This window comes from Python bivittatus, unplaced genomic scaffold (genome assembly GCF_059951505.1).
Source record: "Python bivittatus isolate LINGU-HERP-01145 unplaced genomic scaffold, Pbiv_v1 ctg000180_np1212, whole genome shotgun sequence".
Taxonomy (NCBI): Eukaryota; Metazoa; Chordata; class Lepidosauria; order Squamata; family Pythonidae; genus Python; species Python bivittatus.
In genome coordinates this window covers 4,159,830-4,185,031 of record NW_028277047.1, presented here as the reverse complement: position 1 = coordinate 4,185,031, position 25,202 = coordinate 4,159,830, and the positions used below count along the sequence as shown (strand labels likewise).

Sequence of the window (25,202 nt, the reverse complement as noted above, 5' to 3'; positions counted from 1 at the left end):
GCCCACCTGCCCTCTGGGAATTCTAGGAGCTGCGTGGGCAAGGCACCCGGAGGGTGCCAGTTGAGGGGTGATTGATGCAAACTGCCAAGTGCAATTCAGGAAAGGATACAGATATGCCCCAGAGTTGAGTTTGATTGGCAAGAGGTCTTATCTAACGCTGCACTCGTTTCCTCTGCTATGACGGCAGGCCTAACAGACCTAGGGCACCCAGAGGGGCAGAAAAATAGTGAAGGGAGGAAACAGGGCCCTTAAAGATGCTCTGAAGTCCAGGGGAAAAGGGAAATGTGAGAAAGAACCTCAGAGTAATTCCGCCTTAATCACACTAGGTATAAGTTGTGTGAGACACTTCCCAGCAGTGGAGATAAAGGACGGGGAATTTGTTTTCTCTGTTTTCTTGCACCAATACTTCCTTCCTGTTTTAAGAACTGTTGCATTCAGATGATTTGAACGGCTTCTCTGCAGTTTCTCCCTGACCTTTCTAACCACCATGCGTCAGCTTTAAGAGAGTACGCACCAATCCTGGCAACTTCATTTTTTTAGGTGGCAAAATCAGTTCTTTTTCAGGAGTCAGTTGTGGCATATATGGGGAGGGCAAATTCATAATCTGAAATGATTTTGAACTCGTGTAATAGTCACAAAGGAAAGATGGTTTATTTTGCCCCGAAGGTGGGATGATCCCATTGTTCGGCACCTGGGGTTTGAAACTAAACTCTTCCCAAACTTTCTGTCGGTCACTTTGCTGGAAATTGGGTGAGCAGCCAAGCTTTAGCAAAGCTGAATTGCTCTGGATCCAGGCATTAATTCTCAGGCCTTCGAAATGAACTTTTTGAACTTATTTTTATAGTCTCAAGAATTCCTGAAGTTCTGCTAGAAATAATTGTCAATGAAAGGAAGGAGAGGCAAGGAAGAGACATTTAATTCCCTAATACCTAACCCCTTATTGGATGCAAGAAATTATAAGGTCAACAGGTGAAGATGTGAATCCAAAATACAGTAGCAGGAAGGTGCAGTGGCTTAAAGAGATTGTTTTTCTGGATTCATAACCCAACTATAAAAACAATAAAGACTGATTTATCACGGGGTAAATTTTCCTGGACTATAATCTACTTCAGAAGACAGAAGGAAGAGTAGTATGTATGGGGTAAGGTGGAGGGGCCCCAGCAAAATGAATTCAAGAGGTGAAAATTACTTATTATAGTGGCCATTCACAAAACAAGTTTTGTATGTGGAACAGAGCCATGATGACACCAACGAAGCTTTCTGTTTGTCTCCTGCAAACAGGCACGCATGGGTGGAAATCCACTTGCCAACTGGAATTTCAGATCGTTCCCATTATCCACTGATTCGATAATTAACTATCAACTGATTTTCAGGCAGGATATTGGAGGGTGGGGAGGGGGGATCGGGGCCACCGGAGAGTTAAATATAGTATTTTGCACCCTGCTAACCGCCCTAACTTCCGGGGTCCGGGTTTGAACAGAAAGATCCGGATTCTGCCAGGTTGCCCCCCGAGTCCGGTCCCCAACCTCCGCTGAGACTTTCCCCGGCTCCGTTCCCAACCCTCGCAGCCTGTCCCATCCTCGGAGCAACGTCCCCCTCGTTGCAACGCGCGTCGGCCTGCTTGCAGCACCCAGACAAGCCCCCCGCGGCTCCGGAGGCTCCCCGGGAGGGCCCACCGTCGGGTGCACGGCGCTGCACGCGGGGGAGACCCCAGCGCCCCGACCGCCCCTCCAAACGCGCGGCAGCTGCGCGGCCGGCGGTGGCGCAGAGGGGGCCTCTAGGAAGTGGCGCCGCGCCCGCTTCGCCTACCCGGCGGGTGACAACTGCGGGCGGCTTGGGGGGGGGGCGGGTGGAGCGGCGCCGGCAGGAAGGGGGTCCCCTGGCCCTCCCCGGGGCGGGTCCCCGGATTTCTCCTGCGCGCTCTCCTCCTCTCGCCGGGCCCTCGCATTCCTGCCGCTTGACTCAGGCCTGGAGGCGGCGGCGGCGGCGGCGGGCGCTCGCTCGCTGCACCAGGAAGCGTGCGGCCCGCAGCATGTAAGCCGAGCGGAGGCAGCGCGAGACAGGCGGAGGGCGAGGAAGGAAGGAGGAGGAGGAGGAGGAGGAGGAGGGAGACGGCTCGGCGGCCCGGCCATGGGGGACGGCACCGAGGAGGAGACGGTGGAGCTGCCCCTTACCAACGGTACCCACGGGCGCGGGGCAGCCGAGGCTGGCCGGCGGGGGCCCGCCGGGCAGGGTCCCCGCTGGTGCGCGCGCGGACCTTGGAGACGCCGGCCGTGCCGAGGGCGCACCGCGCGCCCTTGGAGGCTCTCCAAGCTGGTCCCCGGGGGCGCGGGGGAAGGGGGGCCGGGCGTCCGGGCGCCCGCGGGGATTGCAGGGTGACAACTCCCGCTCCCCCCCCATCCGTCGAGGCGCTGCCTGAGCCAGTCGAAGGCGCCTGGCGGGCGGGGAGGAAGCCGGCGACGGCTCGGGGAGTTCGGGGCGCAGGGAGGAGAGCGGGCCGAGCCGGGGCGCCGCGGAGGGGCGCGCGTGGGGGGTCTTCCCTCTCGGGGGGCGGCGGGTGGGTGGGGGGCGCACCAGCGAGCTGCGTCGGGGGGATCGGGAAGACGCTCCGTGCCCCTCGCTGCCACCGTAACAGAACAGATGCGGAAGGGGGGGACGCAGGGCGCTGGCATCCCTTGGGTGGCCCGCGCTGACTAGCCTGGCAGGGAGCGCGGTGGGTCGGGGGACCCTCTCCCCGTCCCCGCGATGCGACGCCCGGAAAGGGGAGCGGCGTGCCACCAGTTGCTTCTCCCCCCCCCCTTTCCTTTAAGCTTTGCAAGGCAGGAGCGCAGCCCGGATCTGGGCGCAGCGCCGGCCCCGGCCCCGGCCCGAGACCCCGAGCGAGCCGGCCCTCCCCGTCCCGAGCGAGAATGGCTCGACCGGGCCAGGCCTGGCCGAGTGTTATTTTTCAAAGTGGGGAAGCCCCGCCCCCTGATGGATGCAAGCCCCGCCCCTCCGCCCCGCTGGAAGCGGGGCTCCCGTGGGGGTGGGCGCCGCTGAATCACCAGCCCACCCCCGCCGGGATTGGCACGTGGGGGCGGGCTGGGGGCGCGGGCGGGCGGGCGAGCGAGCTCCGCGGCGCCTGGAGGCGGCGGCAGGTGGGTGGTGGGAGGACGCGCGCGCACGTGTGCCGAACATCAGTGCAGAAGGCTGTTGGGGGAAAGACGCCCCCCCGGCCGCCCCCCCGTTTGCAAGAGCAGCGACTCTTTTCCACGGCTTTTAACGCCCCCTCTGCCTTCAGCGGCTGAGCATCCTTACATTAAAGCGGTGCCTTCTCTTTTACAAAGGACCCGGGTCATCAAGACGGGGCTTGGCCTTGAATTGGGTGTCGGTGGGAGCTGGTGCAAAAGGGGGAACGACCCCCCGCCGGGCTGGGGTTGAGCCTTGACCTAAAGTAGGGATCCTCCCCCGCTTTGCAGCCAAAGGGTGCAGATCAAATCTTTCTTTTGCCCATTTTCCAGTTGGAAAACTGAAGGTTCGCCAAAGGCTGCCGATCTCACTAAGACCTCTAGCAGTGTTTTCCAAACTTGGCCACTTTAAGGTGGGTGGACTTCAACCCCCAGAATTCCCCAGCCTGGCTGGGGAATTCTGGGAGTTGAAGTCCACCCATCTTAAAGTTTGAAAAAGGAATTGTGTTTACACAGCACACTCAGCATGGAATGAACCCATTTTCTGTGCTTCTGCAGCTGTCGGAGGCCTGGTTAAAGTTATCCAATGGGGAATGCAATTCCTTCATCTTTCAATTAAAGTTTAGGTTAAGATCAGGTTAAGTCTATTGTCTGAACCCAGCCGTACATTTACACGATGCATCCTCAGCCTAGCCCCCTCCACATTTGCAGCACTTCTCAGTCATCCTCCCTCCCCAATTTTTCTCTCCACTCCTTAACTGTTGTAGAGCTGGTTCATAGTGTGATAATTGTGCCCCAAACTCACTTTAACGTGTGCTTTAAGCCAAAGCAAATGGGGTTTCAAGCCACCCTGACTATCCGGATTTGCCAGCCAAGATTTCAAAAATGGAGCCTCCAGGTTTCAGGGCAAGCTACCTTTGAGAATGCCAGGAAGATAAAATGGCAGGACCTTGTTGGTGAGACCCCAGAAGTGCCTGCTGGGTGTTTGGTAGAAGATGGATTAAAGAATGAAACGGACTTTGGTTAGGTCCAGCAAAGTGATTCTTCCTGGTTTAGCATCTTCCAACTTCTTTTTGCATTGAGCCTTCTCCTTTCAGTTACCTTGAGAGAAGAAATCTCCCCCCCCAAAATGCTCCACTTTTGCAAATCATAATGAGAAAATAACAGCAGTCGCTCTGGGATGGGTGTCTAATGCGTGCCCACGTGTATCTCTTCTTCCTGACCGCCTTTAGCCAGACAGAAACATTATACGAGAGCCCCTGAAGGAGGGGGAAATGATTAAAAAAACGATGCAAAAGAGAACCCCTCTTTTTGTCTTGAAAAGGCGCGCAGCGAAGGCCGTCGATATAAAAGGCGACGTTCGATCGAGGAACATGTTGCGGAAACTGACAGCCCCCTTGGGGAACTCATCTGTCAAGAAGATTTCGCAAGAGCTGCGTTTCTGCGTGTGGTCTGAGAGAGGCCCTTTGGGCTCGTAGTCTCGTGGGCAAGTGCCAGCCCGCTTCCCACCCTGTTGGCTAACCTGTGATTCACCAGCCGGAAACGGGCCACCTCCCCGGGAATTGGGTGGAGAGATGTGGCCCGGTGTGAGCAAAAGATTCAGCGCTGCGGGAGGAGAAGGCAGAGAAACGGGTCACCGTCGCCCCTCTGAAACATTGGGGGGGGGGCCTGGCTCGCCCCACACGCTCCGCCACTTAGCGTGGCCTTCCCGGCTTTAGCCGAGAAAGTTGGCTTAATCTAATAAACCAGTAATTGGGTTACTGAGGAAGAAGAGGGTTGTGCTAGGCTGGAGAAAGGCGGCCTGATGCATTTAAAATAAAAAAAAAAATCATATTGAAGCTAAGGGTTACAGAAAAAAAAACCCGAGAAGGGCCCAAACAGGCTGAAATGTAGGCTGTGTATTAGAATCCAGTCTGCTGAAGCCAAAATGCCAACAGTGGGGAGTCAGGTAGCCTCTAAATCCAGTAAAGTTGATTGATGAATTAATTAAGGTCGCCGTAAAGATTGAAAATGGCTGTGGTAGCTTGGGAAATTGTCAGGGAGACGGAGATTGATTGATTGATTGATTCTTTTAGTTTATATGCCGAGCTAGTAGGCCACTCTAATCAGAATCGCTCTAATCTGAGTGGCACGAATGTCAGGTGTATTGGACTATTGTTAGTTATTATTATTATTTGAACTGCGATTAGGGAAGATCAGTTCCTTCAATGGTTCACGAGGCTTGTACGAGATCTCAGGTGCTTGTTTTGGGGTTGTTTTTAAGGAAACTTTGTTGCCCCTACTCTTTTGCAAAAATATTTTCCCTTGCTTGGCCCTCCTCTCGTGCGTAAACAAAAACGTTGCTTTTAAAAAAAGAAACAGATAGGTTTGGCTCGCGGTCCCCTGAACGCGGATCGGGGTCCCTGCAAGAGTTACCAAATTGAAAAAGAAGGCTGGGTCCGATTAACCCTTGCCAAGGTTCAAACAGAGGTGCTCAGAGATGATCCTGCGCTGAAAACTGGGTTGGGCTGCATGACCTCTAACTGCCCTTCCCATGCTATGATCCCATACATGGATCCCGTTTGGATTTATTCTTGGATAAATGTCAGGCTTGGATAAAAACTCTGGATTTCTGATTCCTCGTTGGCAGAATTGCACTCTTGGCTTAACGCGCGCATTTTTGTCTCGTTTCCCAATAGCAAACTTAACTGGGCACGATGAGGAGAAAGTGGGGATGGAAAATTTTGAACTGCTGAAGGTTCTGGGCACTGGAGGTGAGTGCAAAGCAAGTTGAGGAAGGTTTTCCCAAACAACCCTCCCGCTCTTGGCTTCGCTCTGCCTAACGAGAGAGCCGTCCCCAACGAAAAAGCGTTGAGGATCTTGCAATTGCTGCTATTTTGCACTCTGTTTCAAGGGGGGGCGGGATGAAAAGCAGAGCACGTGCTTGGAAAAGCCGCGGAGTGAAATAAATAATATTTCTGCCAGCCTCGGAAGAGTTGAAGGGGCTCTGGATAGAGAAGGCAAAGTGTAGAAAGGAAGGACCGGGTGACGTCAGCCCAGTCCTTGTTTCTCCACCCAACCAACCTGGCAGGACTGTTGTGGGGTTAACTATAGAGGGCTGTCGCCTTTTGTTCCTGGAAGAAAGGTTGGGTATTGGTCAGAAATAAATCAGGGGATAAATATCAGTGAGTTCAGTCTCCTGACCGCCTGGCTTCTGCGCTTCAGCCTACGGGAAGGTGTTCCTGGTCCGTAAACTCACCGGCCACGATGCCAACAAGCTTTACGCCATGAAAGTGCTCCGCAAAGCCGCCATCGTCGCCAAAGCCAAGACGACGGAGCACACGCGCACGGAGCGGACCGTGCTGGAACACATACGCCAGTCCCCTTTCCTTGTGACGCTGCATTACGCCTTCCAGACGGATTCCAAGCTCCATCTGATTCTCGGTAGGATGGGAGGATTGGGGCAGGAGAAGGAATGGAGGCCGGGGTGGGGGGAAATAACAGAAGCAGGGACTTCCAGCTGCCGGAAAGGGTATATTGCTTTCTGGACCTGCCATCCCAAAATGTACAGATGCTTTGAAGAAAGAAGCATTGAAAAGCCGTGCGTGGCCCTTGGACCCCAGGGAGATCTCCCTGATGGGTTGACAACCAAACACAGGCCCTCTTAAACCTCCCACAGCTTCCTCCCACCTTCTCTTGAGTGAATCTCCTCTTGTTCGCCCCAGTAATGAGTAGCGGAACCTCCATGTCCCAAGGCAGTCTATCTTTACCTGTCAATTGCTGGGAGGAGCGAGGGCTCCTGGTGGTGGGACGTCCCCTAGATTTGAGGAGCGGGATGCTGGATGAAAAGGGTCTGGAGTTATATTCTGATTCAGTCGGGCCTGGAACAGGCTGCAAATTCAGGATGGTGAGATGCAGTCTGTCTGCCCACCTGTGAATGATAAATGAGTACTCCTAGCTTGCATTAAGGTGATGCTGAACATTATGTGTGTGTGATACACCCTGAGTTAGGTTATAGATTTTCCTGTGGATAGAATTCAGGTAGAGTCGCAACCGTAATGGTGACTATGCAGACATTTTCAGTTTTACGGAATTCACCTTCTTCAACATCCTTGGATATGTTGGGCTTTGACTGGAGTCCCCCAGTCAGTTGAATGCCACACATCTGGCAGGCCCACGTTTGGGAAAAGTTGATGTGGCCACTAGAATCATAGGAGACATAATGGCCACCATTCCTGCTTTTTTCCCTGCAGCCATGAGGACTAGAAGCTTAACATGGATGGCAATTTTTCAAAATGTTGGAATTCTAGGCTTCCTGCTGAAAAATGTTAGATTCACACCACATTGATTTGACAGGGAAAGACATGGGAAGAAAACTGGGGATGAGTATAAAAGCATTGCTGTAAGCAGGATATAAAAAGACCCTTGGGGATTACTGAGCGAAGGGGCCAGAAGGAAAACTTCTTGTCAGCCCTGCGGATCCAAACTGAACCTCTCAACTGCTTTCTTCCTAGATTATGTGAGCGGAGGTGAGCTGTTCACTCACTTGTACCAAAGGGATCATTTCTCAGAGGACGAAGTACGATTTTACAGTGGTGAGATCATTCTGGCGCTCGAACACCTGCACAAGGTGAGAACGAGGGGGGAACCCGGCAAAGCTCAATTTTTCCACGGTAAAAGCCGCGGGATGTGTTGGCCGCCAGGTTTCTCAGTCGGGGAAAGCAAGAGTGCCTCTGAGGCAGTGCCAAATGCACGGTGGGATCTACGGCTCGGTTGTGCTGTAAAATCCCCGTGCCCAATTTCACCAAGATGGAGGATTGAAACCTACTGTACCAAACGAATGTCTGGCCAGTGACCTTACCCACCCCTGCTCCCGTAGTTATTTTTGCACTGCATCGATTCATTCGACCCAGCATTCCCTGCCAAGAATGCCCAGGGGCAGGGAATGCTGGGTAGGATGCCCGCGAGACACCGAAGTTGCATGCTCCAAGATGCAGCTGTTAAAATCTTAGGGATTATTTTGGCGGCTGGGCTTGTCGGATTACAAAGTGGTCCCCGTTCTCATTCCTCAGCTTGGCATCATTTATCGGGACTTGAAGCTGGAAAACATCTTGCTGGACAGCGAGGGTCACGTGGTGCTGACCGACTTCGGCCTGAGCAAGGAATTTGTGATGGAGGACGTGAGTTTGGCTTTTGAGAAACGTGCCCTTCTCCCCACAACAGGCTTGTTGGTTGTCTGGCTCAGGGGTAGAACTCAGACTGGGGTTTAGACAGAACTGGGTAGAAATGATTGTGTGTGTGTGTGTGTGTGTGTGAGTGAGTGAGTGAGTGAGTGAGACTCTTTGGAGGGGAGACCAGCACTCCTTGGAGAATCAGCTCCAGTGAGTAAAGACCAGTTTTTCCCAACAATCTTGATGCCTTCTGGATGTGTGGACTTCAATTCCCAGAATTCCCCAGTTAGCAGGCTGAGAATTCTGGGAGCTGGTGTTTATCCTTCTGAAGGGCATCCAAGATGGGCAGACTTCTGTAGACAGTTGGCTTAGGGTGGATAGGCCCTAAGATTTTCCTTGTGCAGAAAGGAATTCTGGGAGTTGCTGTTTGGGGTCTCCCATAATGCACCAATGGTCTCTTTAGGGCAGGGTTCCTCATCTGCAGCAACTTTAAGATGGGTGGACTTCAACTCCCAGAATTCCCCAGCCAGCATGGGAGTTGAAGCCCACCCATCTTGAAGTTGCTGGGGTTGAGGAACCCTGCTTTAGGGCATCGAGGATAGTGAAATTAAGGTTGGCAGTTTTGCATCAAAACTTTAGATTAAAAACAATATCCTAATGATTTTGGATTCTAGTAATTAAACACGCTTGTTTTGTATATATGGATTTCTCCTGACTGGTTGACTGAAGTCTATTTATTCCTTTCCCTCTTAGAATTTCCCCCTCCAGATATTTTGGATGAGAGCTCCCAACATCTCCCATAATTTGTCCCAGGGTAGCAGGGAAGGATGGGAGTCATTGTCCAAAATATTGGGAAGGTCCCAGATTGGGTTCCCCTGTCCTTAGCAAACCACTGTTCCTCTGATTGCCTTTTACAGGGGTAAAGGAATCCCTTGTTAAAATTGCATGTGTGAATCTGTTTAGTTGGCATTCCTCGACTCAGCCGCTGCGGGAAACAAGATCTTACTAATGGGCTTTCAATCTCGCTTTTCTTCTGCTCGGTTTGGCTATCATAAATAGGAATGGAGCTTCCAGCTTCCAAGGCAGTTTACCTCTAAATTTCAGTTCCTGGAAGCAAGGATCAGTAACAGCCCTTGCCAGTTGCAGTTATCCCAGAATGTTGGACTAGATAATCCTTGGTTTTGATCTGGTTGCTTGTTTCTTCTCTTCTTCCGGACTTCCAGTTGCATGAAAACAGCAGCTTGTTTGAAAAGTTGGCAGCCTTGGGAAAGATATGCCTCATTACTGATTTGAACCTTCCTTCCTTCCTTCCTTCCTTCCTTCCTTCCTTCCTTCCTTCCTTCCTTCCTTCCTTCCTTCCTTCCTTCCTTCCTTCCTCCCTCCCTCCCTCCCTCCCTCCCTCCCTCCTCCTGTCTATCTTTTCTTTTCTTTTCTTTTCTTTTCTTTTCTTTTCTTTTCTTTTCTTTTCTTTTCTTTTCTTTTCTTTTCTTTCTTTTCTTTTCTTTCCCTCCCTCCCTCCCTCCCTCCCTCCCTCCCTCCCTCCCTCCCTCCCTTCCTTCCTCCCTCCCTTCCTTCCTTCCTTCCTTCCTTCCTTCCTTCCTATCCTTCCTTCCTTCCTTCCTTCCTTCCTTCCCCCTCCTGTCTATCTTTCCTTTCCTTTCCTTTCCTTTCCTTTCCTTTCCTTTCCTTTCCTTTCCTTTCCTTTCCTTTCCTTTCCTTTCCTTTCCTTTCCCTTGCCACAGAAAGAACGGACCTTCTCGTTTTGCGGTACCATCGAATACATGGCTCCCGAGATTGTACGCAGCAAAAGCGGGCACGGCAAGGTGAGGGGGTTGGCACAGTCCGCGACGGGCCAGAGCTGTGGGCAGAGGAGGCCAAAGCCGGGATGAAATGCAGACACAGAAGGCAGTTTTCTCAAGGATGAAAAATGGAGGTGGCATTTGTTGTCTGCACAAAAGCTTTTGCTAAAGCGATTTCTAGGAGAGGGGGAGACATCTCGGGGAGGGGATGGAGGAAGGAAAGGGAAGAGGAGTGTTGTATTGGTCTGGTCCTGGTTGAGCTGCATCTTTTCTTGCAGTCTGTGGACTGGTGGAGTTTGGGTATCCTGGTGTTTGAGCTACTGACTGGCGCGTCTCCCTTCACCCTTGAAGGGGAGAAGAACTCCCAGGCGGAGGTCTCCAGGTGAGATGGGCAGAATCTGGACGGGCAGGGTTGGGGAGAAGGAGCGAGGAGGACGGAGCTTGGCTCAGGTGGTGGAAGATGGGATATTAGGGGCAGGATCAACCCAGACATGGGGGTGATGGAAGGGGAGGGAGCCAGTGAACTCAACGGACATAACGTGATTGGGAAAAAAAATCCAAGCAGAGGGCATCAAAAAAATAAAAGACTGGCATTTTAATGACTCCTTGCTGGCCAAAAACAGGCCAGCTGCTGGTCTGTTCTCAGTCAGTGACTGGCAGTTACCAGCAGAAAACAAGCCAGTGGGCTGGCCTGTTTTTTGCTGGCAAGCAAGGCAGAAGAGGTGCCTTCACTATGGCTGAGCGTGTGCAGCAGCAGCCGTACACAAGCCCTGCCACCCCACGGTGGCATTGCAACTTGGGCAGGAAGAAGAGGGGCCTGCGCCATGACGTCATGCCATAACTTGCCCCACTTCACTGGGGACAAGCAGGACCAGAGGAACGGGCAGGAGAAGGCAGATCACGAGCTGAAAGGGGTGGGCAGAGGGAGAACATGGCCGTTTCCAAACCAGGTAGTCAAGGTCGCCGTCTCTTTTCGATGGGGTTCAACCCAGTTGGATTTGGACCGTGGGACCCAGCCCTTGCAGGCCTTCTCTTCCCTTAATTTCTCTGCATGGCCCGGATGGAGGGCCGTGGGGGACGTTTTATAGACCGCCAGATGAGTTTTTCCCGCTCTGTCTGACTTCTAGACGGATCCTGAAGTGCAGCCCGCCTTTTCCATCGCTCATTGGCCCCGAGGCTCGCGATCTGCTCCAGAAGCTCTTGTGCAAGGATCCCAAGAAACGTTTGGGGTCTGGCCCGATGGGAGCCCAGGAGATCAAAGAGCACCCCTTTTTCAGGGTAAGGTTTGACTCCTCCTGTCGAGACTTCGAGCAGAGTTCGTTCCTGAAAAGCATTTCACTTCTGCTTCCCTTTCCAGAGGATCCCGGGCACACGGATTTGAACCCCTGATTGCCATTGCGCGAGACCTGATTTTGTTGTGTTGTGTGTTCCCAACCAAGTTGAGAAACAGTGGGTTAGCGGAACGAGATTGGGGAGGGAGAACGCAAGAATTATTCCCTCTTGAACGAAAAAATAGGTGCTTACAAACACCCAGAAAGATCAAATGTAAAGCAAGTGGGTGGTACTCATCTGAACATAAAGGGTTGCATTCACCCATCACGGTAAACATGGTTGGTTTTAACCACGTTTTGGGGTCTGAGAAAACAAACGGCATCACTGTAGCTTGTTTTTCTCAATTCCTGGTTCGGTTACCCTCCCGTTTGGTTGTTCGTGTCTTGGGCGTTAGTGTGGACGTCAGAGGTCTGGATAGGCCACAGAAGTTGGTCTAACCAACGAGATCGGCATCCTGAATCCTTTTAAGTTACAACTGCAATGGCCGCGCTGGCCAGGGAGAATGGGACTTGTTGTCCCATACGTTTGCACACTTTCTTTTGTAGAAAGCAGGCCAAATTTGGACAAGGGTTGACACGAGAGAGGTGGATAAGCTGGTTTGGCTCGGCAGTCTAGCTGTGTCTTCCTTCCCCCTGATATTTTTCTCTCCCCAGAGCCTGGACTGGGTCGAATTAGCAATGCGCCGGCTGAAGCCGCCGTTTAAACCGCTCATTCGCCACGAGCTGGACGTGCGAAACTTTGCAGAGGAATTTACCAGCTTGGAGCCCATTTATTCTCCAGCCGGGACCCCTCCCAGCCTAGACCGTGTCTTCCAGGTGAGCCCCCGAAATGGGGGAGCTGTATGCCGGGTTGCCATAGGGGTAGGGGAAAAGGCCCCAATCCCAGAGCAGGCACCATGGGAAATGTAGTTCAAGGTAGTCAAATTAAAATTAATCAGTCAAAACAGAATTCCAAGTGTTAGTTCACTGCTTTGGGTTTCTCTACACAGTGTTTCTCAACCTTAGCAACTTTAAGATGGGTGGACTACAACTCCCAGAATTCCCCAGCCAGCATGGGAATTCTGGGAGTTGAAGTCCACACCTTTTCAAGTTGCCAAGGTTGAGGAACACTGCTCTACACACTCAAATTTCCTGGGCAAAGGGCTACAGATAATTGGGGGTGGTGGTAATTAAATGAATATAGGCCGCCGGGAAAAGAAAAGAGCTCTGAGAAGAAAAGAGATTTGAAAGAGATCTTTCTGAGTTGTAGAAAAGGCCCAGAAAGTTGTGGTTTTGCTTTTGGGCAGAACTTTTCCTTTCCTGAACTAATCATTTCAGGAAGCGTCTTGCACAAACTTCCTCATCGGCGAAGACGGTGGGGCAGAACGAAAGCGCTTTTCTCATCTTTGAGGACTCTGTCCAGATTTTTGCTCGCCGCCCTTTTTGGGCTGCAAGTTTCAGACTCTTCTTTCAAACTTCCTCCTTTGCCTTAGCAGCTGGCCAGCTACAGCACGTCGTTCTCTTGCAGCTGTGCCCAGATGTCGAGGACTCTTGGGGTGAAATGACACCGCAAGGACTGGGTTCTCTTGATGTTCCAAGAATAGATGTTTGTTGGATCACTTTCCACTTGGGAATGCCAATATGTGTCCTCTGCAGCTTTTCAAAGCAGCTGCATTAAAATGAACGTTGAAACTTGTAAAGGCTGCACTCTCACGGCTGTCGAAAGCCGTTCTGAAAGCCGTTTCTTCCCATTCTGGCGGGCCTCCCCGGAGTGGCTGCTGGTGTTTGCCCTGGCTGAGGATGATGGGAGTTGTCTCCCTCAACAGGATAGGGAAGGTTCTCATAGCTATTACCAGTGCATTAAGGCAGATTTATTTCCCTTTCTTCCAGTGGAGGAGGAAGAGAAAGAGCGCGCAAACTTCAAACGAAGACGTGTTCTTTTCTTCTCTTTTTGTCTTTCTGAAATTAAAAATGGTGGCACCCCAGAACAGCAGGTTTTCGTGAAGTTTGGGGATGTGTAAATGTGTGAGAAATGAAAAGAACTGATTTGATGATTCACCCAATGAAAGGGAAGTGGGTTATAGTTGAAAAGTTTGGGGTGTTTTTTTCCCCTCCCTTTGGTTTATTGGAGGGGGTGCCCTCCTTGACTGTTTGGCATCCGAAGAATGTTGGTTATTCGGCGGGTCAGAAAAATAAATACAGTGGAACCTCGAGTTAAGAATTTAATCCGTTCCGTGACTCTGGTTGCAACTCAAATTGGTCGCAACACGAGGCAAATTTTCCCATAAGGTTCAATGTAATTACCGTTAATCTGTTCCGGCGTCCGCGGACCACGTGTCAGGGGCGGAAAAATGGCCGCGGACCACGTGTCAGGGGCAGAAAAATGGCCGCGGACCATGTGGAACAGGCGGAAAATGGCCGTGGACCATGTGGAATGGGCGGAAAATGGCTGCGGACCACGTGGCATGGGTGTAAAAATGGCCACGGACCACATGGAACGGGCGGAAAATGGCCGCGGATCCGGTTCATAAGTCGAGGCGAGTTCGCAAGTCGAGGTAAATTTTTGGGGTTAGGGTTAGGGTTAGGCCGGAGCTGGTCGTATCTCGAAAAATTCGTAAGGAGGGGCGTTCATAACTAGAGGTACCACTGTAATGTGATGGTAAGAAATGGAAGATCCCATCGAGGATTGTATCCCCTGATTTCAACTTACTTTGTGGCTCTGCTGACTGGCTTGTGCAAATTGATGCGTTTCTCTCTGCGGCTGGGTGATTCCCGTGCGGTTTCTTTTTCCAAAAGGGATATTCCTTCATTGCCCCGTCGATCCTCTTCAACCGCAATGCTGTGACTGCAGATGTCTTTGAGGCAGCGCTCGATGGAGAGCGTCCCGGAAGTTCTGCTGTGGCCCGCAGTGCCATGATGAAGGTAGGGATTCTCCTTGGAAGGAGAAGCAGGAAGCCGTAGGAGAGCGGGGCAATGTGTGGAAGGTTGCTGTGACTGGGGTCACCCAATAAACTATGATTAGAAATCCTGGTTTGCAAACCAGAGTGGCTGGTTCACACAACTTGCTCCCCCAAAGCTGAGGAAACACTGGGATGCGATGTGTGAATCGGGCCTTGAAAAGTTTCCAGTTCTTGGAAGGGTAGCAAGCAGGAAGCAAACTACCAAGCTGTGTAGATTTGGAAACACGTAAATCTTATAACAAAGCTCCTCCTCTGTCATCTCCTTCTTGTTGAGCAACTTTCCGGTAAGTTGCAAGTCAGAAGTTTTCATGATAGGCCAGCCGTTGGTTGGATCCACACAGTAGCCTCCGCGTAGATCCAAGAAATGTAATACGTTAATGGGAAGAAAAATAGATAAACAGAGAGAATTTAACAAGAATTAATTACCAAAAAATAAAAGAGAGGAAAAGGAAAAGGATGATGATGATGATGATGATGATGATAAATTATTGGCTTTCTGACTCTTGCCTTTTTATACATCTGCTGATTTGCAATATTTGTAGACATTTAGGCCTCCTTAGAAGCAGACTAAAGTGATTATATTTGCCACGCTGCGTGATCTGTTGTATGCACGGGAACCATTTTCGCTTACTAACGCCCTTCCTCTCTGCCTTTCAGGATTCTTCGTTCTTCCAAAAATATGAGATGGACTTGGTGGAACCCCCCCTGGGTGAGGGAAGCTTCTCCGTGTGCCGCCGTTGCCAACATCGACAAAATGGGATGGAGTTTGCGGTCAAAATCATCAGCAAAAGGTAGCGGCTTTTATTTCCCTTCCCCAGAGGTGCTTTTGCTCCCAGCTGAGCCGCGCAGGGCCAGGAACTGGTTCTTTAACTTTAAACTGGTTCTTTTCATGCTGAGCTGATCGCTGATTTCTGGCACGGGAGCCCCCACCCTGATGCAGCACACTGAATGCCCCAGGGAGGCTGTGAGCGGTGGCATTTATATACATGACCGCAGCCAATCAGGAGGGTCCGATGGAAGCAGCCAATCAGAAGCGGTTTCTAACTGTCCGCCTTTTAAAGGGACAGGCCGGATTCGGAAATGGGACATTGGCGTTTCCGTAGCCAAGCATGCAGCTGAAAAACCTCCTGTACAGCCAGGGGCTGAGAGTAAAACCCTGAGCCAGATTTAAGTGGGTGGCCTCGGTTATTAATATAAGACAGAAAGGACAAATCCATTTTCAATCTTATTGTTCCCCTGCGTTCGTGAGAAAACGACACATGGCGTGGGAAGAGAGGGAGAAGTTTTACCTCCCGATTTGACTATGTGCAAATCCACGAAATGAAGAGTTCCCCATTTGGCCGTCAGGTCTGACCTGCCTCAAGCGGCGGTTGCGAGATTAAAACTGGCGCGGCGAAGAAAGTGGATAGCTTGAGGAAGGAATGGCGGGATGGATTATAAGGGCAACGAGGTGAAATTGAATTGGCCGCAGCGGAAGATCGCATTTTCCTCCCCCTTTTTTCCTGGTCCAGGATGGAAGCGAATAACCAGCGAGAAGTGGCAGCTTTGCAGATCTGCGAAGCCCACCCAAACATCGTCAAGCTTCATGATGTCCATCACGATCAGGTACGGTCCTTGTCCTTCCAGAGGAAGCATCTCAAGAAATCCAGCACGGTCAATGATGGAGTTGGACCAAGACTGGGGAGACCCAAATACAACTCCAGCCTCAGCCATGGAAGCTCCCTGCAGGACTCTGGGCCGGCCCCTCCCTCTAGGGCCACCAGTCTACCTCACAGGGCTGTTGTTGGGGGGAGAAACATAGGAAGAGGAAGCACGATGTATGCCACTCAAAGTTCCTGAAGGTGGGCTAGATACAACCTTCCCCAAGGTCTTGCTGATGTGTTGGACTACAACTCCCAGAATTCCCCAGCCAGCAGGGCAGCAGTCTATAATGGGGGGACAGCCAACAACCCCTGGATTTGCCTGGATCCTTTATTTCTGTGTCACTCCCCAACTCCGCCCAAGGTCACAATGCATTGACCTTTAGTAGACTCCGTTAACTGAAGGGGGTGGCTGGTGACTTGAGGATGCTCTCTCCATCTTTTAACTTCGTTTTTGTAAGTTTTTTTACCGTTTTTATGGTTTTTATTTGTGAGCCGCCTAGAGTCACTTAGATAGCGAGATGGGCGGCGTATAAATTTGATTTATAAATAAATAAAACGATGTTAGAAATGGGTCCAGTTGAAGAAAGGGGGCCCGAAACATCCAGCGTCACCCCTCCTGGGGATGTCCAAAGCTAAAAATGCATCTGGGCATGTTCAAAGGATTTGCAGCTGCTCCGAGCTGACTAGGAGGTGTGGGAATGGAGGGCGCCTGGTTGGAGGAGGCTGTTTTGGGCCCAGCCCTGGCTGAGTTTAGCCCCTTCCCTTCTCCGCAGTACCACACATACCTGGTGATGGAACTGCTGCGGGGTGGCGAACTCCTGGACCGAATCAAGAAGAAGCAACACTTCAGCGAGTCGGAAGCCAGCCAGATCATGCGCAGCCTGGTTTCCGCCGTCAGCTTCATGCACGACTCGGGGGTGGTGCACCGGGACCTCAAGCCCGAGGTACCTTTTCCTAGGGAAAGGGAAGGCGGCATTCCCACAGGGCAGGGAAGCAGCTGGGTGAAAGAGCAAGACGTTGCATTTGCACAGCTTGAACAGCTTAGGTTTAACCTAAAGGGCTGTGTGTGTGTGTGTGTGTGTGTGTGTGTCTGTCCCCTGAGCATGTTGTGAACCAAGCTGCTTAGATTAAGGTGTTGTTTGGTATTTTGTGCAAATCCAGGAAAGGGGGTAATTTGGTAGCTGGGTTGTGTGAATGTGGATCATCTGAAAATCTCTGGCCTGCTCGCTTGTGAATACCCTGGTCCACATAGGGCAGTGTTGTCCAAACTTGGCCACTTTAAGATGAGTGGACTTCAACTCCCAGAATTCCCCAGCCAGCCAACTCTGGGAGTTGAAGTCCACTCATCTTAAAGTGGCCAAGTTTGGACAACACTGACATAGGGCATTCTGTACCTAGATGCACTTTGCTGGAAATATTCTGCAAAATCCAGGGAAGGCCAGGGGAAAGAAAGATTTGGCCCCTGCATTGCCATTCTAGTTCGATCCAAGTTTTTTGTTGTTCACGGACAACCTAGTCACTCACCAGGGAAAGGAAAGTGACTTTACAGAGCAAAGGAGGCACTGCTGTGACCTTGAGGAATGAGAGAAGGGATTGTCGTCCCATGAAAATGGGGAATCCAAGTTTGGTAAATAATCAGTGAATGTCAAGCAGTCCAGAGTTCTTTGTCCCTCTGCTGTTGGGAACTTGGCTGCTGAAATGGCAAATTAATTTTCGTAGGAGCAACTGTGGGTCTGAAGAGTGAATGCTTATGTAGGCTGGCTGGTTGCCAAGGAAAGCTGAGTGTCTGTCAGGGAGCCCAGGGGAACCTAGTTTAGTTGAGTTCAAAAGATGGGATGAGATGGTGGTCCATGGCTTCCCTAGTATCTCAAGTGGCCTTCAAGTACGTGGATCAGGTCCAGGCAGCACACTAACCCAAGATGTGGTTGGCTTGCTCAGGGGAATTCAGCCAACTGTGATGGCCCTCCATGATTCACGTCTTAGCACGTTGTCCGATTCCAACCAATTGTGGCCGAGTCAGTTGACCACTTTGCAGCAAACCATGCTGGACACGTAGGGCAGGTCAAAAGAAGGGGGTGACGAGAGTGTGGTTCTCTAACCTTCAAGGGGCAATGACTCTCTGTGCCTCTACTCCCAGAACATTCTGTACGCGGATGAGTCGGAGGGCGCCCCCGTGAAGGTGATCGACTTTGGCTTTGCCCGCCTCTGCCCTCAGAACTCGCAGCCCATGCAGACGCCCTGCTTCACCCTGCAGTATGCGGCCCCCGAAATCTTGCAGGATGGAGGCTACGATGAATCTTGTGACCTTTGGAGCCTGGGGGTGATCTTGGTAAGTTGAGGTCAAAAGGGGAGGGGATGGTCTTTCATCCAAGCAGTTGGACTTGGTTGTGTATATATGTATAAAACATGTATCGTGGCTTTCTCCAACCCGGTGTCCTCCAGAAGTGTTGGAATTCATGACCCATAATTCTCCCAGCCAGCAAGGCCACGCTGGAGGAACACGGGAGTTGAAGTCCAGCACAGTTGGATGGCACCAGATTAAGAAAAGCTGATTTATACATTAACTTTTAAGGTATAAATTCACTGACTTGAACAATAAGGTTCACTGACTTGAACCTTTTGTACAAGTCAGTGAACAAAACAACATTATTGGTCAGAGAAAGAAGTCAGCAAATTCTGCATCTCTCTGCCTAAATCTCAGATTTCTTCCTTTTTCCCATTCCTCCCCCCCCAAACCTGCATCATCTTTGATCTCTCTTTTCCTGTCACCCCCAGTAATGTCTTCATCTTCCTTTTAACTTTCCAACAAAATCTAGGAGTTACGATTGTCTTTGTCAAGACGTTTTGTATGCTGCGTTTACTTTGCAATTGTACAAGTCATTTGAGTTCCTGGTGAAGATTTAGAACTCTTGTAACTGTAGATACAGATGTGTGCGTTTTTTAAGATCAAGAATTAAGAAAAGGATTTTCCTCTAATACTTCTGTATTAAGAACCTCCAAACAGCTCGATTACTTCTGCTGTCAGGAGACCTGGAGACATAGTGATAACGTATATACCACAAATTTGGAAGCTGGTTAGATGAAGAGTGTGTTGGATTTTGTCATTGGTTTGGAGGCATCAAGCGTAGCCAGGGTTTTGAGATTCTGAGAGTCAAAGGGCTGAATGCACCATTCAGCCAAAGCAGACATTCGACACAGTGCATGAGTTTTACACCACCCTTCAAGGTACACCAGGCCACAAGTCACACAGGGAGGCCTTCGGCTCATTTCTCTTCTCCTTCCAGTATACCATGCTGTCTGGCCAAGTCCCCTTCCACAGTAGCCAGGAAGGGAGCGCAGCCAGCCACGCCGCGGATATAATGCACAAAATCAAGGAAGGCCAATTCTCCCTGGAGGGCGAGGCTTGGAAAAACGTTTCCGAAGAGGCAAAGGAGCTGGTTCGAGGTGATGGGGATGAACTTCAGGGTGCTGGGAGGGGAATGGATGTGGGGAGAGGGGGTGTGTTTGGGTATGGGAGTTGGGAAGAGCAAGATGTGCTGGCTGTGGCTGTGTTCACACAACACACTTAACTCAGGTCAGGTAAATCAGGTGATTGTATTTGCATAATGCCCTATGCTAACCTTGGTTAAGTGTTTGATGCTTTAGCACGTGGTGTACAAACCCAGCCTGTTGGTGGAGCTTATGACTTAAAGTGTGGTGCAGATCCAGAAAATGGGTTTGTTCAGTAACCAGGTTCAGTGCGTTGCACAACCCAGCCTACGGGTTTGTGGAAAATGCCTTGATCTCATGATGAAGAAAGAACCAGAGGTTTCTCTCCAGGTCTGAGCAACGCTGAGGGATTTTTGCATTTAAGAAGCAAACTTTTCCAATTTTCTTTCTTTGGACAACCCACAAGAAGATACTAGTTTGTGCCATTTCCAAGACTAGCATATTTGGATCATGTTTAGGACCAGTGGGTGCTTTGAATCCTGCTGATCCAAAGCTTCTCCCTACACTCTCTGCATCATCCCTTGCTACCTGATATGCCTTATTTTCCCTTTCCCAGCTTTCTCACTTAGCTCTTCCCTTCTGAGAGTGAGATCCCACAGCCTAGCATCCCCCAAATGTTCCCCTCCTGGGGACCATAATTACAGCCTTTAAAAAATTGGGGGGGAAATTGTTGCCTTTCATTGAAGCCTTGTTCCCCCAATGGATCTACCACATTTCAAGCTATACAGGCCTGTTTCCCAGTCTTCTAATCCAGTATTCCTCATTCTGGTCTTTAGATAAATTGATCTTTAATGCTCAGAATTCCCCAACAGCATGCAGGTGGGGAGTTATGGGAATTGAGGCCCAAGTTGTTTAGCAAATACTAAGTTGAAAAAGGCTCCTGTTAGTTTGCAAGACAGTGGTCTTTGTGGCTAAATCTTATCTCCCTGTCTTTGCCCAGGTCTTCTCACGGTGGACCCTGCCAAGCGACTGAAAATGTCCAACTTACGCTACAGCGAGTGGCTCCAAGATGGAAGCGCCCTCTCTTCCACCCCGCTCATGACGCCGGACATTCTCGAGAGCTCCGGACCCGCTGTGCGAACGGGCGTCAACGTCACGTTTATGGTGAGCGCTCCAGTTTTTAGGCTGGGAAAGTCGTTTTCTTTTGAGGGGACGGAGGGGATGGGTTGATGCAAAACCTTGTCTTATGGGGGGGGGGGGGTTGAGGGAAAAATGCAAAAAATGATAGGCTACAACTCAAAATAGGCTTAGCCTTGTCTGTGTTCACCCAGGTGCTTAATCTATGGCGCACTAAATTGTAGATTGCCTGGTTTGGCTGGTTCCACTTCCAGTTGCTATGGACCGGGCGTGAAATCTTTTTTGTTGGGACCACAGAAATAGTTCAGGACAAAATGCCAGAACAGAGGAGGCCTCAACAGTAGAGACGCTTAGAGGATGTGCAGATGAACCCTGTTGAAGTTGGGCAACCCTGTTAGGCAACGGAAGCCGGTGCTTGAATTCTGCTGGGATCAAAAAACCAGTCTCTCTCTTTTCTAGGCCTTTAACAAGGGGAAGCGCGAAGGGTTCTTCCTGAAGAGCGTGGAAAACGCCCCGCTAGCCAAACGGCGTAAACTCAAGATGTCGAGTACGGGTGTCGAGGGCCGCCGCAGCAGCAGCAGCAGCTCCTCGTCCTCCTCCGGGTCCTCCTCCCGCCCCCCGAAAGCCAAGGTCCCCACCGTTCGCCACGATCCTCCCTCGTAGCAGCCTGGGGAAGGGGCTGAGCACTGAAAAGCTGGATGGGAAATGGGTATTTATTGTCTATGTTGCTGTTCGGGGAGGGGGAACACGGCTTCCGCTCCCCCCCATTTCCACCCCCCCCCCATGATGTGGTGTCTTCGTTTAGAATGGGGCACATTTTGTAGTACAACGTGACCATTCTCTGTCGGAAGGGAGAGGAAAACCTGGAGGGGTTAGGCAGAGAGTCGGGGCTTTGGAAGCGTTTCCCCTTATTTCAAGGCCAAATCAACATCTGATTCCACAACCAGCCATCCCATTGCAAGGATACAGCCAGGAATGTTCCGCTAGTTTGATGTTTTGGGAAACCGATCGGCCCGGGGCGATGTGGGGAGCGTGGCCAATTTTGTTTCCTAACCCCCAATCAGTGCACCACTTTTCTGCGCACGAGGGCTGCTCCCTTTTCCCCGAGCCCTTGATTGGCGGGTAGAGGTGAAATGAACAGAGATGAATCAGGCGATCACCGCTACAGGGCGCACCTTTCCCAACGACCAGCAGAGGGCAGCCGTTCTTCGTCCTCACCTGGTGGTTAACTGCATTTTTTGCAATCCAGCTATGACAAATTATTCAGAGGGGCCCAGCTAATAATTGTTGGGTGGTTTTTATTAATGATTGATGGCATTTTGGGGTGGGGGGGTAAGCAGTAGTAGGAATGGATTTGCTCATTCTGAGGCCAAAGCTGGGGAAGAGGGAGAATATTTTTTCCAGTGGAATACCCCTTAATCTTATTTTTTATCCCCGTACTCCTGGGTCGGATAGGCGGAGCTTAGCACCAAGATACGTTTAGGTTCAGACGTTGCGCTAAGCCGTTTCAACTATGATTAGGGTTAGTTTGGATGTCACACTAAGGCAAAACCAACCAGGTCATGATAGGTTGGCACAGTGCTTACGACTAGGGCACTCCTGAACCTCAAACTGTTGTTTAAAAACCCAGGAGCAAGACAACTTTCTTTTTTTTTAATGGGCATAACTCTAAATTTCATTCTGAGAAGGATGGACGATAGGGCTAAAGGATATATATGTATGTATGCGTGTATGTGGGTGTGTATATGCACAAGAGAAACTGAAAAACAGAATAAGATGCACCAATCTGTTTCTGTATTCAGAGAAAGAAGCCAAATAGGAAATATTGCAGGAAAATGCATAGGGGAGGGGGAGTCTCTTAAATGACACCCCCCCCAATCAATCATAGAATTATAGAGATGCTTCATCTCTTGATGATAGGGGACAATGGGGACTTGGGGTCTTGCCTTACGGCCCAGTCAAATCTATTTTTCTGGGTGAATCTGATAAGCTCAGGCAGTGGGCGGGGGGGGAAGGGAAAGAGTATATTTTTAAGAAAGCGAGAGCAATTTCTGTCTGTATGTTTAAATATATATTGAAGGCAAGCATGGGAGTGAATGTGTGTGCAAGATAGCGCCTTTGAATTTAGAATCTTTGTGCGAGAGAGGGCCGAAGTTTGCCTTTTCTCCCACTTCAGGAGGAGATAAAACAAGCTGAGATATAGAATGGAAAAAAAGGCATCACGTCATTATGTAGAATTCTCTCCACAGGCTTGCTTACAGGGACTAGATTTTTATTTAAACCCTTATTTCTCACAAGGGAGAAAAACATTTTTTTTAAAAAAAGCAAAACTCTGAATTCTACTCAAGGCTCTACTTCAATTGACTCAAATCACAGGCTTCATGTTGCATTGTTAAGGATAGGATTATTATTGACGTTTTCAAGTTTTGCTAAATTCAGGAGGGGCTATTATGTGCCAGGCCATCTCTGGCTACACAACTGTAACCTTCCTACAGCAGTATTAATTGCAATTATTTTTAATCCCATATTGCTTACTATCAGGGTAAAATGGTCATGTTTCAATTTTTATCCCACATAACTTGATATGTATTTGTCTCAAATAGAAATTTATTGCACAGATCTTTGTGCACAGATTTTGGTAACTTAATATGTGCTGTATAAGCATTCTGATGCATATGTATTTAGTGTAGAAAAAACTGGTGCCTTTCAGAAAAGTCAGGGCTGTTATGTCCCTGAATTCCTGGCTGGAAATTTGACAGGTTTTAAGAATGGAAGATCTTAAGATCTGAAACTACTAAAGCTGTAGATGGATGATTCTAAGGGATATGAATGAGTAAGGGCTCTTTTAGATTCTTGAATCTAAGAGAGGAAATATAATTGTACAAAGAGCATTAAGAAAAGGGCCTGAGAGAATGGAGGGAGGGGGAGAGATAGTCATATAGTCACTTTAAAGGGAAGTGCAATTAGCAATGTATGGTTACTTGGAAGATGAGAGGGGAAGGGGAAAGAGAATGAGCCATGCCCAGCTCCAGAAAAATGGAAACTGGTTCACTGTTTTTCACAGGTTGTCTGCAAGTATCTAGCCAACCCACTTTGAATGGGAAGTTTAATGATACTCAGATCGTTTGGAATAACTTTAAAGAATCAGCATCTCCCACCATCTAAAACTGATAGGTAATAGTAGTATTAGGATAGCGATAGCTTACTTTAAAGAGAAAAATTCAGCCAAGGAAACGGTGCTTTTCCCCTTCTGCAGTTGGTGTTGAGGACGAAGAGAGTGAAACCAGAGGTAGTTCTATTTTTAGACCAATAATCGGGAACTTTTCTTCTTCAATGTGACATGGCCAACATCTTTCTCCAAAGATGAATTGGGAATTCCTCGTATTGCTCCTAAATACTTTGTGCTGATCTAAATATTAGGGGGAGGAGTAGATCTGGTGCTTTTAATCACAGTATCTTGCAGGAACCATTTCCATTCCTGGAGGGGAATTCTTCTCTGGCAGAGAATCCATTTTCCCTGCACAAAAATTCACGCTTGACTTTGACACCTCAGGAGAGTTGGTGATAAATGGAGGAACCCCAAGCATGTCTACCTTACCCGTCTTTCACTAGCATTGTGTTAACTTGACGTGGAGTCTAGATCAAGGGATTTGGGAAGATGCAGGCATCCTTAACGAGGCATTTTCTGCACTCTTATTAAAAAAAAAAAATCAGTTTCCCCTTTGGAGGAATGGTATGCTAACTTCATCCTGTTTCTAACCCAGTTGAAAACAGTAGTACAAATGTTACTCTCAAAAGTTTTGCCAACTGCTTCCCTCCTTCACAGTTTTTGCACTTGGCAGCTGTTTAACGTGAGGAGCAAAGTAGCTCCCCTTCCACAGGGTGACTATACGTGTGCGCGCGCGTGTGTATATACGTGGGTATGTCTTAACTGCCATATGCCCTCCACTCCTGCCAAGGAGGAGATGACTGAGTGGAGTGCATTCTTGTACACCCTTCTTTTAAGTAGCACAAGAGGCCAAGAACCAGCCATCAGGGGTATCTTGTCCATGCAACCAAACCATGTGTATTTTTTATTTGAAAATAAAAATTGCCTCTGAAGCCAAGTCTCTCTTTCCTGTGACCCTGGATTCCTTTTGGCATTTTGTTCTGCAGCAAAGGCTTATGCAAAACAAGATGAGTCACGTTTGGCCAAAAGGGACAAAGACGGATCATGAATGAACAAGATGGAAATACTCAGCCCTACAGTGTATTGAAGGTGTCCGAATAAAACTGAAATATAAAAAGGTTATTCTTTTATGCCACTGGGCATACAGCCCCCTGCTGAACACATTCCCTGGAAATTTAGAGGGCTAGTAACGTATGCTAGACCTAACCTTGGGGTCTCCCTTGCTTTAGATCTGATGCCAAAATCTACAAATTTACCTATCCAGTTTGAATTTCCTTTTAATGGCATCCCAAAGCTTCACTAATTATATCAACAGTATCTTTCCCCCTACCCCAGACTTCCCAGACAGGTCACCATAACTGGCTCCCCATTCACTGCTTTACCATTCTGAATTTAAAGAAGTTAACAGCTGTCTCTTTAAGTGACTTCAGTTGGGCTG

General features: G+C 49.7%; 1 protein-coding gene across 1 annotated transcript; it reads left to right on the top strand.

Annotated features, from left to right (window-relative positions):
- The first annotated feature begins 1,623 nt into the window (after window positions 1-1,623).
- Window positions 1,624-24,701, top strand: RPS6KA4 (ribosomal protein S6 kinase A4). Its single transcript, XM_088137345.1, has 17 exons — window positions 1,624-2,179; window positions 5,846-5,920; window positions 6,372-6,590; window positions 7,661-7,776; window positions 8,219-8,326; window positions 10,060-10,140; window positions 10,395-10,498; window positions 11,244-11,394; window positions 12,102-12,263; window positions 14,223-14,348; window positions 15,044-15,177; window positions 15,898-15,991; window positions 16,803-16,973; window positions 18,167-18,358; window positions 19,314-19,473; window positions 20,459-20,622; window positions 21,055-24,701. The coding sequence occupies exons 1-17, from the start codon at window positions 2,131-2,133 to the stop codon at window positions 21,256-21,258; spliced, it is 2,310 nt and encodes a 769-aa protein (XP_087993471.1). The 5' UTR covers window positions 1,624-2,130; the 3' UTR covers window positions 21,259-24,701.
- Window positions 24,702-25,202: the final 501 nt, after the last annotated feature.